Source organism: Lepus europaeus, chromosome 7 (assembly GCF_033115175.1).
Source record: "Lepus europaeus isolate LE1 chromosome 7, mLepTim1.pri, whole genome shotgun sequence".
NCBI classification, from domain to species: domain Eukaryota; kingdom Metazoa; phylum Chordata; class Mammalia; order Lagomorpha; family Leporidae; genus Lepus; species Lepus europaeus.
In genome coordinates this window covers 48,473,841-48,489,100 of record NC_084833.1, presented here as the reverse complement: position 1 = coordinate 48,489,100, position 15,260 = coordinate 48,473,841, and the positions used below count along the sequence as shown (strand labels likewise).

Below are 15,260 nucleotides of genomic sequence, written 5' to 3'. Positions count from 1 at the left end.
TACCTAGATGGGATCCAGTCCCCTGCAGGTTATTTCTGGAGAAATCACCAAATGCATAATGATGTTGACTGGAAAAACTGCCTGTTAGCTTTATCTCCCTTAGCCCTCTCATTCCATTCTACTTAAAATGTCTGTTCTGAAACTTGTGATTATCTTACATTAAAAAAAAAAAAAGACCTCCAGACAGAAATTCCCTGAACTACTTCATAACCATGGACAAGTGCTCCACTGTGCTTGTAGGCACATTCTAGCTCCACCATTTTAGTAATAAACTGAGTGACTCTGAGCATATTATCTCCAGGTCTCCTTTATTCAGTAAAATAAAGATAGCAGTATAACCTCCTTATGCATATAGTGTGAGAAATAGATGAAAAGGTTTAGCACATAGAAACTGATAAAAGCTAATAATAAATGTTAATCCTTTGTACTTTGTGAACCTCCTGCTTTTGGTCAATCTCATCTTTCAATACCGTTCCTAGGTACCATATACTTGAGCTGTAGTCTTCTGCACACCTATGCACAGTTCTAATAACGTGTTTCTGTAACCTGCTTCCCCATTCCTTGCCCACCCTCAATCCACTCCACTGTGGCATCGGCCCACCCTAAACTGCTCTGAATAGTGGCAGAAGGCTGCCAGCATCCTGGCACACTTGTTTCTGGACTGAAGTTGTTCATTGGGCATTTGCTTTCGAATCACTCGGCTGTGCAGTTACTTTGTGTACCTTCCACATGTATGCTGTGTTTTGCCCTAAAGAGAACTAATAAACCCATATACTATTAGCGCAAAAGGGGACCCCCGCCAAGGGCCTAGTATGATGAAGTGCTCAGTGTGTGTCAAGCAGTACTGGGGGCGCCTCTAGATGGGGAACCTGGGGCATATTCCTGTCTGCCTCACCGCTAGACCACATCGGGCACTCGTAGGAAAGGAGGGCACTTCTCCTGATCCCTGCCATTTTCCACAGAGATGGGGAAGAGGCCTTTCTTCCTGTGAGCCCAATCTTCCTGCCTCATGGGGGAGACCGGAGGGGGAGGAGTTGGCTGAGGAGATCTGGGCTTAGGAGTCCAGGGTAGAGAGCTCTTCTGGAGCTCAGCTCTCATTCAACCTACCCTGCCTGCCCCATGTGGCTTTGGTGAGAAGACACGAAAGCCCTCTCTAACCAGCCCCCATCCCCCAGAACTTCAATGAAAAGGTCAAGGGAATTTTCCTCTCCTTTAAATGGAACGAATATTTCTTGGGCCCAGAAAGAATTATTTATCAGGTGTTCACGGCACTCCTCGTGCCTTTACAGGGCCCAGCCGTGCTCTGAGGCACAACAGACAACTTTCTTCCTGAAAGCTCAATTTATAGGCCAACTTCAAAGCCTAGGTCCTCAGAGCAGGGCACAAGTCTCAGGTTTTGGGATTGACATCAAAGGGATGTGCACAGGTTGATCTGATGTTGGGTGGACAGCTGCAGGAGGAGGCCTCCAAGGACTTGTCTGTCCTTAGCACCTGGAGGCCTCTGGGAGGCAGCCAGCCCTTACAAACCCCAGCTTCAAAAGCCTCAGGCCATTGCTTTTCCCACTCACTGCAGGAGACTGGCTGAAATGGCAGACAGAGGGTTCAGGGCAAAAAATCAGGCAGGGGACAGCAGATGACCCCAAACCTGGCTTACACAGCCAGGGAAAGGAGACAGGGTTTGAAGATGGCAGAATCACCTTGAGCCCTGCTGTTCCTAAAGGTCATGCACAAGGGCAAAACCAACACAGTGCACACTGAGCAAGTGTCCCCAGCCAATGGCTCTGAGTACAGGTTATCCCTTTCAGTCCTCACCAGGCCCATGTACAGTAGATGCAGTCATTCCCACTTCTCAGATGACTAAATAGTTGGAGGGAGGTCCAGTGAGTTGCCCAAGGTCACAGCGTTAATAAGGGTAGATTTGAATTCCACCACCCCTGCTCTTACCTACTAGTCAAGAAACTTAAAAGAGGGAATTGGGAATGCTTTCTGGGCTCTGCTGTATAAAAACCTAAAAGACATAGGCTAGGTCATATGAAAGAGAAGGTTCAATGACACCAGGACTCTCCAAAGCTGCCCTGGTCCCAAGATGGTCAGGGAAGATTAGCTCTGCTGGGTAAAGCGGGGGGAGGCAGGTGGAGTCTCATCCAATTTTCTCCACCTGTCTCCCAAGCCCCGGTCAGGATGACTGCAGCCCAGACAGACGGCCCCACCCTTAGTGCTGACAAATCGTTTCTGAGCCCCAAAACTCAGAGCTGGGTCACATGGGCTGCTGAAGCCTCCCGAAGTGCAGGCAGAGAGACCCTGGGGGATAAATCCAGGTCCGCAGGCCAGGATGGTGAAGGGGACCCTGCCACAGCCCCAGCAGCCAGCAAAGCGTCCAAGGATAGTAAATCAGTTAAGGATGGAGATGCAGCCAAGGGTGCAAGCGGAAGGTACCTGAGACTGACCGGCAAGGGCCACCTAAGGAGCTGGAGGACAGGGACACCGTGTTTGAGAGCTGTTACAGCAGCTTCCTGTCTGCCTCCTCCATTCCTCCTTGGCTCTAAGGCAGAGACCCAGCAGCTGCACAGCAAGGAGGCCCTCACTCTACAGGACACAGACCTCCCCCACCAGAAGGAGCCCAGCAGGTGCTTCCGGACCCTGTGTGCAAACAGCCTTCCAGAGCTTGGTCACGAAGCCTCCCTGTGGTCCAAGCTGTCCCCAGTGCGCGCAGCGAGCTCCCAGGGCCTGTGTGTGCGGCTCCAAAGCCAGAACTGGTCCGTACCCTCCACCCCCATCCTCGCCCCGCTCCAGCCTCATCTGCATTTAACATGCCTTGTTGGGCTGTGGCAGAGAATACTCAACAGCCTCATATTAAAAATGCCCTTTAAAATTCAAAAGCTTTGAACTAAAGAAATACCTCAAGAAGTTTTCATGGAAAGTTCAGCTCCGCCAGTTCAATTCACTACACTTAGATGCACCTTTTCAAATAATAGGGAAAAAATGTAACAGGGTCAGGCCCAATCAATACGCTTGTTCAAACAGAATTGCGGGGACTGTGATGTGCACGCATTTTGTACTCTGCCTTTGTACCCCGCCACTCGCTCTGAAGAAAGGTTTCTTTGCTAGGGGAGCAATGAAAGTGGTAGCCTTTTGAGTGGAGGCGGCAAAGCGATGGCGTGTTTACCGGGCCGGGAGGGGCTGCCAGTTTTCATGTCTTCCCGGCCTGGTCTCTTTGTTCTTTTCATAACAGCGCACAACCCACATGGGCAAAGTCCCCTGCACACCCTGGTGTCTGATGCTGAGTCGCAAGTAGAGGGCTCCCAGCACCTGCCTGTCGGGTCTCAGAAATGTGATTTGTGGATTAGACAAATGATTTGCAGCTTCTTTCCCACCCTTGGTGAGAACACAAAAGGACTTGTCAATGACTACTGTACTGCAGTTGTAGGAAACTCCCAAAGCCCAAAGTGGGCTCCTGCCTTGGCCAAGCCAGGGCCTGGATCCACTCCCTTACCTCCCATCTGTTCACCCCTAAATCCTCAGGCCCCCAGAGAATGTCTGTGGGCTCACAGATGATTCTCCTGGGCTCTGGACTGCCACATAAAATAGCCAGGAAAATGCTGGAGAGCCCATCTTCCCTGATGGCAGCCAAGGGGTCTGAGGGAGAGGAAGGGCTACCTGCAGTTTACATTTCCCCAGACGGACACCCAGGCAGGCAGAAAGGTGACTGATGGGGAAAAACAAAATGCGTGTTTCTAGCAGACACGAGCCTGGGCACATCCACTTCAAACAGACTCACAAACTGTACAACTGTGATCACCCGGCGATGTCCTGGGTGTGTCGGGAATCTTGGCAGCTCCAGATGTTCACGTGGGGATTAGGAAAAGGTGTTACTCCCAACTCGTTGGAAACCAGATCCTGAAATATAGATTGTTAATAGACACACATCCTGGGCCCACGCTGGGCTGGGCTGAAGTCAGATGCCAGCAGGGAGGTGCAGGAGGAGCACTTCCCATCCCATTGGCAACGGCAATCCCATTGTCTACAACGCCACTCTGGCTTGGGGTCTCCTGTAAGGGAATGAAATTGGAATCACCAGGCCAGGCAGTGCTTCCCGCTTCCCGGAGCTGCCGCCCCTGCAGGGGGCCTGGGCAGCCTGTGCTTTCAGATGCTCCCCACTTCCCTCAGGTACCAAGGGGCCTCCTGAGGGGGTGGCACAGGGGCCTCTCAAATAGGAGGTGACTGGGCCTCTGCCCAGGCGTGGTCTCCAGCGAGTCTGGGCCGGGGGCCTGACACACTCTCCCTAGATGGAAACTGGGGCCACAGTTTTTACAGGACAGGCTCCAGGGAGAGCATTCTGGAAAAAGCTGCTAGTTAGAGTTGCCACATTTCCCCTTCCACAGGACTGGGTGTGTGAAACACAAACTGAGACCAACAGGAAGAAACCCTGTGATGTGTTTTCATGGAGACAGTGTCCACAGATGGCTACTCTGTGGGGTGCATATTGCCAGCTGTTTTTTTGTTTTTTGCTTTTTCAGGGGTCAGGGGCCTTTGCACTCAGTTATAGGACCTTTTCATCTGTTACAGACACCTCCAAGGAATACTTAATACTGAGGAGTATTATTTTAAAATTAAAAAAAAAATCAGTAGCTAAAAAAGCAGCTGGATCCCCTGCTCTGAATGCCTTTGGATCTACTTTCCCAGCTTAAATAGTTGGGAAGCCACCCCAAACCTCGGATGTTCCTCTCGGCAGTACACAAAATCTGTCATAGCAACAGACCCCTAAGCTGAGTTGGCCACTTGCCTTCGGCTTCAAGCATACATCACAAGTCAAAATGAAAATGAATGACATGCAAATCCCGTTTGCAATGGTCCATCACTAACCCGCCTCACTGGAACGAGCCGGTGGCGTGTGGGCTGGAAGGCGGCCTGGGGCGGCCCCCACACTACCCTGGATTGGACTGTCGTCTGTCTGCCAAGCCAGCCCCACAAGGGAGTCCGAAGTTCAGCAGCTTCTCAACCCCAGGCCGGGGTGGGGACCAACCTGAGTAGCTACAGAAGCCCAGCAAAGGGCTCCAAAGCAAGATCTGCTTCCCCCAGGCCTGCAACGTCAATCAATTGTCAAGGAGCTGGTTGAGAGCTAACAGTGGAGATTTTCCAAAGAAATGGGAAAAACACTGCCACTGGCCACTTATGAACGAAGGAGGCACAAGGAAACAGGAAACAGGTCAGGTTAATATTTTAATCTGTACATCACATTTTTTTTGCAAACCATTACACTCTTATTTAAATTAACCTTCTTGCAAAATATTCATTTCATTTTCCAACAAAATCTTATAAAGGCAAAAATAAAATTTTATTTTGGCAAATGTCATGAAGTCGATACTGGCAGCATATGGAGTTAGTTAAAAATAGACGGCAACTTCTAAATATATTCAAGATTCTGTTTCTTTCTGAACATAGTCAAAAACAAATTTTCCTTTAAAGAGTGGCTCCACCCACCAGAGTTTGGTTGTTTTTGTTTTTCTGTATAGAGACTATCATGAAAAGACTTAAAGACCCACAAGCACTGCACCTGGCTTCGTAGCCTCCTTCTCATTGTCAGCTGGAAGTCAAGTCACAGCCCCAAGTCCTGGGGAAGCTGACCTGGTGCTGCCCAGGACAGCAGCAAAGGTTCGCATCACAGGTTGAAGGAATCCATCCCATCAGGGCCTTTCAGGCAGATGCCACCCCACGTGGAGTTTATTGCTATGATCCAATAAAAGTTGCTTCCTCTCTCTCTTTTCCTGGACTAAAAAGCCTATGTCTGAAAACTAAAGAAAACTTTTTTTTTGTCTTTTTCTTTCTGAGAAAAGCCCTTTGCTGAGGGAACCTCATGGATGAGGAGCCCAAAGCTCTTGAACACACCGTTACCCTGAACCAAACCCAAGGGCCAAGGCACCATCCTGGTGGGGTTTCACCCAGAGCTGGTGTGGTGCCGGGGATGGTGGCCCTCTACAGCCAAGTACCACTGCCTCCCGGACAGCACGCGAGAGAGCCCAACGCTGGCATCCCAGGAGGCGTGCTCTCAAGTCCAGCCTTCACCTGAGTCCATCAGAAGCTGGACTGGCCTTGCTTGCCCTGCCCTCCTCCCCCCACCCGCACCTGTCACCCAAGTCATACATGAACCTGTGTGTGCGGCTACAGAAGTCTGCATCCTCACCTTGCCAGCCACTCAGTCCTTGAGGTGAACGTTAGCAAACACAGTCTAAGATACAGTGTCAGTATTTTACAGTGTGTATCAAAAGTGCCTCTGTCACAGATCAAAAGGAGTCCGAAGGAAAGCAAGTGGGTGTGTGTTAGGCCCTAGCCCTACGGTGACTGTCCCGTCGGTGGCGGGCAGCCCCTTCCTCCAGCCAGCGCCCCCACTTAGCTGGGAGGGATTTCCGTGGAGCCAGAATGGTTGATCTCCTCCGAGGAAGCTGGGCCCTCTGGGCCCCTGATTCCAGGCTTCTCCTCCGCACGCTGGATCACGGGTCCGTCACTGCCTGGGCTGGCAAAAAGTACAGCAGACAATGAGAGGCTGGCAGGAGCCCTGCCCACATGTGAGCAGTGGGCGTGTCTGCACACACACACACACACAGGGACGCTAAGAGGCAGGGCAGCAGAGCAGGAGCCTTCAGCAATGCGGCCGCTGCCGGGGGACCCCCGGCTTCTAAGAATCATGGGCACTGGGCTGTACCCATCCCCCACCCCCACTCTGCTTCTAGGAATGCATTCAGTCACATGGGAGCCCCCCAAACGGGGTCCTTGCTCCGAGAGGGCAAAGAGCCTGAGCAAAGACTTGGGGTTCAGCTCTGGTCCTGTCCTCCTTCCACTGAGTGGCTTTGGGCAACTCCCTCAGCCTTGTTCCAATCTAAAATCTAAAACCTCCATGTGCCAATAGGATGCTGCGAGGGTCCCAGGACATGCAGATGCGACCTGAAGAGAGCAGGAAAGGCCTCCCTCACAGCCAGGGGCACCCACACCCGGGAGGAACACAGAGTGGGGCCGCCATGCACACCCTCTCGTGGCCCTGGCAGGTGCCTGCAAGCCATCACCAAGGAACCAGCCGGAGTGTTTCTCTAGGGCTCCTCAGGCTGGAAGACGACACCTGCCGGAACATGCTGTCCCCCACGCCCCGCAACACGAGCCCTCTCCGTCCCTGTTTCACTCTCTTCTCCAGACATCTAGGGCGGCTGGCTATGAGCCCAGGAGCGCTGATGGCGAACAGAGGCCCAGGCTCGCACCACAGGGGTGTCGATCTTCACAGGGTTGTGTGCAGCCAAAGAAGTGCTGTGCCCCCTGCCCGGCACGTGGCGGGCACCCAACAATGTTAACGGTCAAGTGCAGAAAAACAGGTGTGGGGGGGGGGGAGGCCTACACAACAGTGCGATGGACAGGCTGACAAGGCACTGCCCAGGTCTCCAGTCCAGGTGAGGCAATGCACCAGCGCCTAGAACCCACTCAAGAAGGGACCAGACGCTGGGCCTCCTGCCTCCTGGCCCGGGAGCCTCCTCCGTGGCTGCCCCACCTCTCAGCACTTCATGCTCAGACCAGGAGGACCTACTGAAGGTGGCCGGCTGGGGGCTTCCCCTCCTAACGTGTTCAGTGACTAAAAGGGCAAACCCTTCCCCCTGCTCTAGCCAGCTTGCTCTGGCCCAATTCTGTGTGACCTGGAGTAAGCCCAACCCCTCCCTGGGCCTCAGTTTCCTTATCTGTAAATTGGATTTTTTCCAGTCTGAACAGTTCTTCAATTTCATCAGCCAAAGCCCTCTGCCTCTCCTGTTCTTGCCCGAGGCCGGCAGTGTTACATACGGCCTGTGCCATCCCTCGGGAAGCAGAGTAGGGCCGACCGGGCGCAATCCTGGCTCCAGGATAGGGTGGCGGGGCCCTCCATCACGGTCTCCACTGAGGACCAAGGTCCGGAAAAAGCACCAGTTCCCCACCTGCCTATAGTCCCGAAGGTCCCCCAAGCGGCCGCTTTGCCAGTGGAAGGAAAGAAGGGAGCGTCAGCAGGTGGCGCTGCAAACACGTCGGGAGCGGCGGGGAAGGGAGGCGGGCCATGCGCAGCACCGGACTAGGGGCACGGCAGGCGGGGGCTCTTACTTGCAGCTGTTAGACAAAGGTGTAGTGGAGTCCGTTGCTTAAAGGGGGGTAAGGTGGCACCGTCCTGGAGGACAGGGGCCCTTTAGGCGGGAGGAGAGCCAGCTGCTGCGCTAGACGGGCACACAGGAATTAAGCGGTGTGTTAGACACGCCGGCAGCGCCCGCAGCACAGATGCCCAAAGGCCCACACTAATGACCCGGGCCCGGAGCGGGAGGGGGCAGATCCACCGGGCAGGAGGGGGAGCCGCCTGGGATTGGCCTGCGCGTCCCAGATGAGTCTCTGAGCCGGTAGAGGGAGTGAGAGCGAGGGCCGCCACGCGAAGACTGCCTTGGAGCCGAGAGAGGAGAAGGGCACGCCGGTGTTAGGCTGCCTGTGCTGTCCGCTGGAGGCAAGGAAGCTGAGGCTGGCAGATCCACAGTCAGGCAAGCGCAGGTGAGAGGTGGTCGCCTTACTGGGGAGGCAGTAGCGCCCCCCCGGAACCCTGCACATGAGCCCCAGGTGAGGGTCTGTGGCTGGCCATCTCCTGTGTCGCTGGCCACAGGACGCCACAATGAGCTTCTCAGTCCACTCCCCGTGTCCTCAGAGGGGACGAGGACAGCAGGGGTGTCAGGGTTGGAGGGCAGCGAGCAGAGGCCTCCTGCTGAGACAGTACCACCTGTCCACATCGCAGGTCCCTCCCATAGCCTTCTGAGACCACACACTGCAGGGCCCCCGGAGTTGGAGTTGGAGGACCAGCAGGGGCTGTGAACCCACTTCCTGCTCTAGAGTCATCCCCTCCACACCACCTGGACACACAGTGGCCTCTGGGGAGGAATAGGACAAGGTACACAGGGTCAGCGTGCAGGGGTGGTGTGGGGGCGTGGAGGCAAGTGCCTAGAGTCCCTCTCCTGGTGGAGAAGGGGAGCCTTTTCACACACACGCGAACATGCACATATACACATGCATTTGTGGACACACGTGGCTCCTTGTGGTGGTTAGTTTTCCCAACTGGCCAGCACAGTTGTGGTTTGTGGCACAGGACAGTCTGACAAGGTCAACAGTGGCTTTGGTTTGGGGACAGAAGCAGGGGTCCCAGGGAGGTCCAGAGGACCTCTACTGCCCTCGCCTTGATGTCAGAAACTTTAGCTGGGCCCCGGAGCCCCGGGGCCCCAGGGTCGAAAGCCTGTTCTATGAGCTCACAACTGCACAGGAAGTCAAATCAGCATCACTTGCCCAGGGACCTCTTGGCCCTGACACTGCTGAGCTGTGGGGTCCTCCCTGTCTGCCTCGATGCTAGGCCTGCCCGCCCCTCCTCCCAGCCCCGCTGTGCTCCTGGGACAAGATACCCTCCGGTATGGAACACACTCCTGGCGCTCAACCACCAACCCTGACACCTGACTCCCTGGCTCTGGGACAGGCCGTGCAGGACCTGAGCCGGCCCGGAGGAGCAGGGGGCGGGACCGGAGCCCCGAGGCTGGCAGCCCAGGCCTTACCTGCCACCTGCTTGCTTCGCCGGGAGGCCTCGGAGGCCAGGGCGTAGGAGATGTTAATGATGCGCTCCTGCTCTTGCAGCTGCGAGTCCAGGTCGGCCACGCTGTTGCGGTCCTGGCCTGATGGTGGCTGCAGGTTGCACATGCTGCAGGGGACCAGAGAGCAGGCTGTGGGTCCTCCCCGCCCCCAGGCATCAGCCTCAGGAGTTCAGGGTCTCCCCGGCCTGGGGTTCTCAACAGTTTAGAGGTGGGGGGCATCCGACAGAAACTCTGGACTTCCTCCCTAGACAAAGGCATGCATGCCTCCCTTTCAGGCACCCCAACAGTCACAGCCTTGCTCCCCTTTCAGGAGGGCCAGACCTCACATCCAGGAGAGGCTCCTGCTGAATTCAGATAGGAAGTGGCCAACCCAGCTCTCCAAGAAAGGCTTACAAACTAGAGGGTTAAGTTTCTGAAGCCATGGAGGCCAAGGGGACAGGAAAGCTACTTCCTAGGTCCCTGGATCAGCATCCAGGCAAGTTGGGAAACACCTGTGGCACCCTCAGGACAAAGCTGGGGCTCCTACTTGTGATCCTGGGAGCACAGGCCCGAATGCTGGGACAGCCACCATTGGAGCTGGCTCTCCAACCTTGTCTGCTTTACGCTTACGCTTGGCTCCACTCAACACACTTGCTAGGGCGACTTGGGACACAGATTTGGGAGCCAGGGTCTGCCATGAACATTTCAGGACTTTCCTGATGAGCTGGGGAAGCCTCCTTGCTGATGACACGCTGGGTACCACCAGCCTGATCCCTCCAACGAGTGGACCTGAGACAGGGGCGTGGCAAGACACACACTGCAGCCAGGCTGACCCAAGACTCCACCTGAGGTCAGGCCTAGGGAGCTGCTGAGACTCAAGTAGATGAGGGCTGACCTTGACCGTGCGAGGATGTTGCGGATCTTCTCGGCTTTACGATATCGAGCCTGCAGCTCCTCAAGGCTGGGTGGCTCTTCGGGGTCCAGCTCCACGTAGCGCTCTGGGATGGAGACCTTCTCTGGTTTGGACAGCTGCAGGAAGGGTCAGGAGGCGGTGGAGGGGAGGCTCAGCTGTTTGCGTTTGGAACCGCCCCCCCCCCCCCCCCCCCGAGAAAGCACATGGTGTCTGCACAGGTTAAGGAACAGGCCCAGGTCATGAAGTTAGCCAGTTAGGGAGTTAGAATTTGAAACTGGGTCTGACTGCAAAGCCTGACAATCTCCCACAGGCCAAGGGGAGGGCAGGGCAAGGCAGAGCAACCACACTAACAGCTTGAAAGCTGAGCAGCTACACTAACAGGTCTCAGAGCAAGCCAGACCCCTCTGGCCTCTCCAGCCACACGGACCCACCTAAGCCTCCCAGGCGGTGCCTGTGTGCCTGCTGCTTCCCCCACTGAATGCTTTTTTCTTTTCTTTTTTTCTTTTTTTGAGAGAGACAGAGAGAAAGGTCCCCCCCCCCCGTTGGTTCACCCCCCAAATGGCTGCTACGGCCGGAGCGCTGCACTGATCCGAAGCCAGGAGCCAGGTGCTTCCTCCTGGTCTCCCATGCGGGTGCAAGGGCCCAAGCACTTGGGCCATCCTCCACTGCCTTCCCGGGCCACAGCAGAGAGCTGGACTGGAAGAGGAGCAACCGGGACAGAATCTGTCGCCCTGACTGGGACTAGAACCCGGGGTGCCAGCGCTGCAGGCGGAGGATTAGCCAAGTGAGCCGCAGTGCCGGCCTGAATGCTCTTTTCTAATGGTGATTTTTTTTTTTTGTCTTCTAAACATGTTATTTATTTGAAAGGCAAAGAGACAGAGATAGAGAGGATACAGGATGCAGGGAGAGCTTGCCCATCCACTTGGTTTACTCCCCAAAAGCTTTTAACAGCCAGGATTGCACCAGGCTGAAGCTAGAAGCTAGAAACTCCATTCAGGTCTCCCACGTGGGTGGCAGGAACCCAACTACTTGAACCATTATTGCACATTAGCAGGAAGCTGGAATTGGGAGCAGAGCTGGGCCTTGGGCACCGGCACTCCGGCATGGGATGTGGATACACCAACAAGCAGTGTCTTGACCGCTGCGTCAAACACACACCCCTGGGATGTTCTTGCTTCAGCTCCAGTGACTCTCAACCTTCTGACCTCACTTCTAGAAACCTTCTCTCATTCCCCCTCTGACCCTACTACTCTCCCACTTTCTGGCCACCGTTGTCTCCCACAGTCTAACACAAGGCCCAGCACTTAGAGCTCTTCAGTAAATGCTCCATGGATGGACGGACGCATGGATGAAAGTAACAGTGGTTTCCCTCCCTATACAGCTCTTCTGCTGGAGACAGGAGGCATCTCTGCTGTACCCACTGTTTTCCAGGTGAAAGGGCCCCAGACTGCTTCCCCATCAATATCGCACGAGAACCCAGCAGCAAACTCAGCTTGGTGGTCTTGCTAAAGGCACCTTTTGCATGCCTAGGGGAACTTGAACCTCCCTGAATTACAAATGCATGTGAAAATGGGGTGGGTTGACGCTTCTAAAAGAAAGTTAACTACAGTCCCAGGGCCAATGTGGTCTTAGATTTAAACCCACGCAGCCTTTTCAAACTGAAGGAGGGCAATAAATAAGTTCTTCTGTTTCGTTTCCAATGAGGGCAGATCTAGAGGAAGGAAGTAGATTACATTGTAGCAGGAGGGATTTAGGTTAGAGATACAGCAGGACTCTCTCCTGACCGGCCAATTAGGACACTACAGAACTCAACTCCACTGCCAAGGCAGCAATGGTTGTTTCTCTTGTGGATCTGCTTCAGGTGCCTTGTTCACCTGGAGTCCCAGCTGACCCCAGAATTCAGGGACCCCCTAGATGTCTACGTGCCCACAGATTGCATGGCCCGGCCCGTGGGGCTGGGTAGGAGCTGTTGGCTAAGTCTGCGTGTGAGCGGGCCTGCCCCTCCTCTGACAGCAGGGGGCCCCGAGAGGCAGGCTTCTCTCCAGCACTCCTCACAGCAGCCCCACCAGTGGGGAAGGCTTCCTGAGCTCCCACCTCGCACCCTTCACGTGAGAACCTTTCCTCTCCAGCAGTCACAGGACAGATGTGGAGGCGTGGGCATCTAGCTTAGGGGTTGAAATGCCAGGTAAGATGCCCGAGTCCCACATCGCGGTGCCAGGGTTTGATTCCTGGGAGGCAGGGGTGATGGCTCAGGTAATTGGGTTCCTGCCCCTCGTGTGGGGGACCTGGATTAATTGCAGGCATTTGGGGAGTGAACCAGCATAGCAGTCCATGCTCGCTCTCCTCAAAGAAGCACATTTTAAAAGGCTGTTTCTGGGGGCCGGCGCCGTGGCTCAATAGGCTAATCCTCTGCCTGCGGTGCCGGCACACTGGGTTCTAGTCCCGGCTGGGGCGCCGGATTCTGTCCCGGTTGCCCCTCTTCCAGGCCAGCTCTCTGCTGTGGCCAGGGAGTGCAGTGGAGGATGGCCCAAGTGCTTGGGCCCTGCACCCCACGGGAGACCAGGAGAAGCACCTGGCTCCTGCCATCGGATCAGCGCAATGCACAGGCCACAGCGCGCCAGCCGTGGTGGCCATTGGAGGGTGAACCAACGGCAAAGGAAGACCTTTCTCTCTGTCTCTCTCTCTCACTGTCCACTCTGCCTGTCAAAACAAACAAAAAAACACAAACAAACAAAAGGCTGTTTCTGGGACATTTATGGGCCACTGTGATTCATTTAGCACGGCCTTCACCAGCAAATTTTACGAAGCCCCTAGTGTGTGCCAGGCTGGGTGCTAACAGCCAAGGATACAGAGGCGAAACCAGCAGCCACAGCCACAGTCCCGCAGAGCATACAGATGGCACAATGCAGGTCACAGGAGACCGCGTTGGTCTTGAAGATCCTGAATGTGTTATCCTCAATTCCCTTTTTCTTCCGTTGGAAGGAGACTTCCAGACTGGTAAAGATCTAGGGATTGCCTGTTATGCTCTGCGTGCCCTGTCATGATGCAATTGAGCCACCAGAGGGCGCCAGAAGAATTCAAACCAGGACTACGCAGTCCTTTCGCTTGTGTCAGGTCTGGAGATTTCACCTGCAGTTTCCAAACCTGCCCCCAACCCCATTTTCCTCAGGTGTCACAAGCCAAGTCTGCTTGCCTGGCCAGTCTCAAGACCCACCCTGAGGCTCCAGGGAACATCGTCTGCATCACGCCAGGTTTTCCAGTGACTAAATGTCAGGCACAAGCGCGTTGAGTTGATTCTCACCCCAACCCACTTCACTGGCGAGAAAACTGAGACATAACGTTAGGAAGACAGTCTGCCCCAGATCCCAGGGGGGACGGTGGAACCTGCATAGAGACACCTGGGCTGCTTTTCTGCCTCAAGCAGCCAGCCCTCTGTGCTGGACCACGTGGGAGCTGAGCCTCGTCCCCGCTGAGGACAGTGACCCCCAGTGGCAGGGTGGGCATGCTGGGGGGTCACGAAGGAAGCCCCTGCCCTCACCTCTCTGCTGATGTCCAAGTCATAGTCTTGAGGTTCCAGGTCCAACTCGGTGACAGGCATGGCCTGCACCTTCAACCAGCCATCCTCCTCCTTGTCCTTTCTTTCCCCTTGCACGGCCCGGTCCAGCAACTGCAGGTCAAAGTCCTGCTCGCGCTTCCACTGGCAACAGAACAAGAGGGTTAAGTGCAGTCCTTCCTGACTGCGGACACGGCCGCACTGGTCCCCTGGCGGACGGGCCCGTGACCCGGTGCTGTGCTGGGAACGGGGCCTCTGTCCCCCTCACGTGGCCTGCTCCACGTGAACACTGCTCTCCGGACCAGGCCCCCAGAGTGTTCCACAGGTGTCCGCAGGGCACAGATCTGAGACCCACAGCTTCAGGCTCACAATGGACCCAAGGCAGTTAAAGAGCTTCCAGGTCTAAGAGGGTAACTCCAAAACAGAACCTGGGACAGGACAGCAGGGAGGCATTTGTCCCTTCTGTTCCAAAGGAATGGGTAAAGCAGGCCCCTTGAGGCCTGCTAATCAAGTGGAATACCCATTTGCCTTTTTTTTTTTTTTAAAAAAAGATTTTATTTATTTGAGAGGTAGAGTTACAGAGAAGGAGAGAGAGAGAAAGGTCTTCCATCTGCCGGTTCACTCCCCCAAGTGGCTGCAACAGCTGAAGCTGAGCTGATCTGAAACCAGGAGCTTCTTCCGGGTCTCCCACGTGAGTGCAGGAGTCCAAGGACCTGGGCCATCTTCCACTGCTTCCCCAGGCCATAGCAGAGAGCTGGATCAGAAGAGGAGCAGTCGGGATATAAACTGGAGCCCATACAGGATGCCAGCGCTGTAGGCGGAGGTTTAGTTGGCTACACCACAGCACCGGCCCCACCCACTTGCCTTTCTATTGGGTATCCCCAACAGGACACAATCAGGGACAAGGGACACTGGGGTAGGGAGGACCAAGCAGGAAAAGCTTGGGGCCAGTGAGGCAGACAAAACTGTGGCGTAAAATGGTATCTTATGGGGTTGGCATAGTGGGTTAAGCCACCACCTGCAGTACAGGCATCCCATATGGGCACCCATTTGGGTTAGTCTCAGTCGCTCCACTTCTGATCCAGCTTCCTGCTAACATGCCTAGGAAAGCAGTGGAAGATGGCCCAAGTCCTTGGGCCATGCACCCACGTGGGAGACCCGGAAGAAGCTCCTGGTTTCTGTCTGGTCCAACCCTGGCCAT

The 15,260-nt window shown here is 55.0% G+C and overlaps 1 protein-coding gene across 6 annotated transcripts in view; it reads right to left on the bottom strand.

Annotated features, from left to right (window-relative positions):
- Positions 1–5,251: 5,251 nt before the first annotated feature.
- Positions 5,252–15,260, bottom strand: part of PLEKHA7 (pleckstrin homology domain containing A7) — a 217,342-nt gene continuing 207,333 nt past the window's right edge. For 5 of the 6 annotated variants that reach the window (XM_062196425.1, XM_062196427.1, XM_062196429.1 and 2 more), the window contains 5 exons: positions 14,045–14,203; positions 10,489–10,622; positions 9,579–9,721; positions 8,107–8,216; positions 5,252–6,511 (listed from right to left, as the gene is read on the bottom strand). In XM_062196425.1, coding sequence (XP_062052409.1) covers positions 8,116–8,216; positions 9,579–9,721; positions 10,489–10,622; positions 14,045–14,203 — 537 coding nt within the window. In that variant the 3' untranslated portion in view covers positions 5,252–6,511; positions 8,107–8,115. The remainder of the gene's footprint in view (positions 6,512–8,106; positions 8,217–9,578; positions 9,722–10,488; positions 10,623–14,044; positions 14,204–15,260) is intronic. The other variant, XM_062196426.1, reaches the window with a different exon arrangement.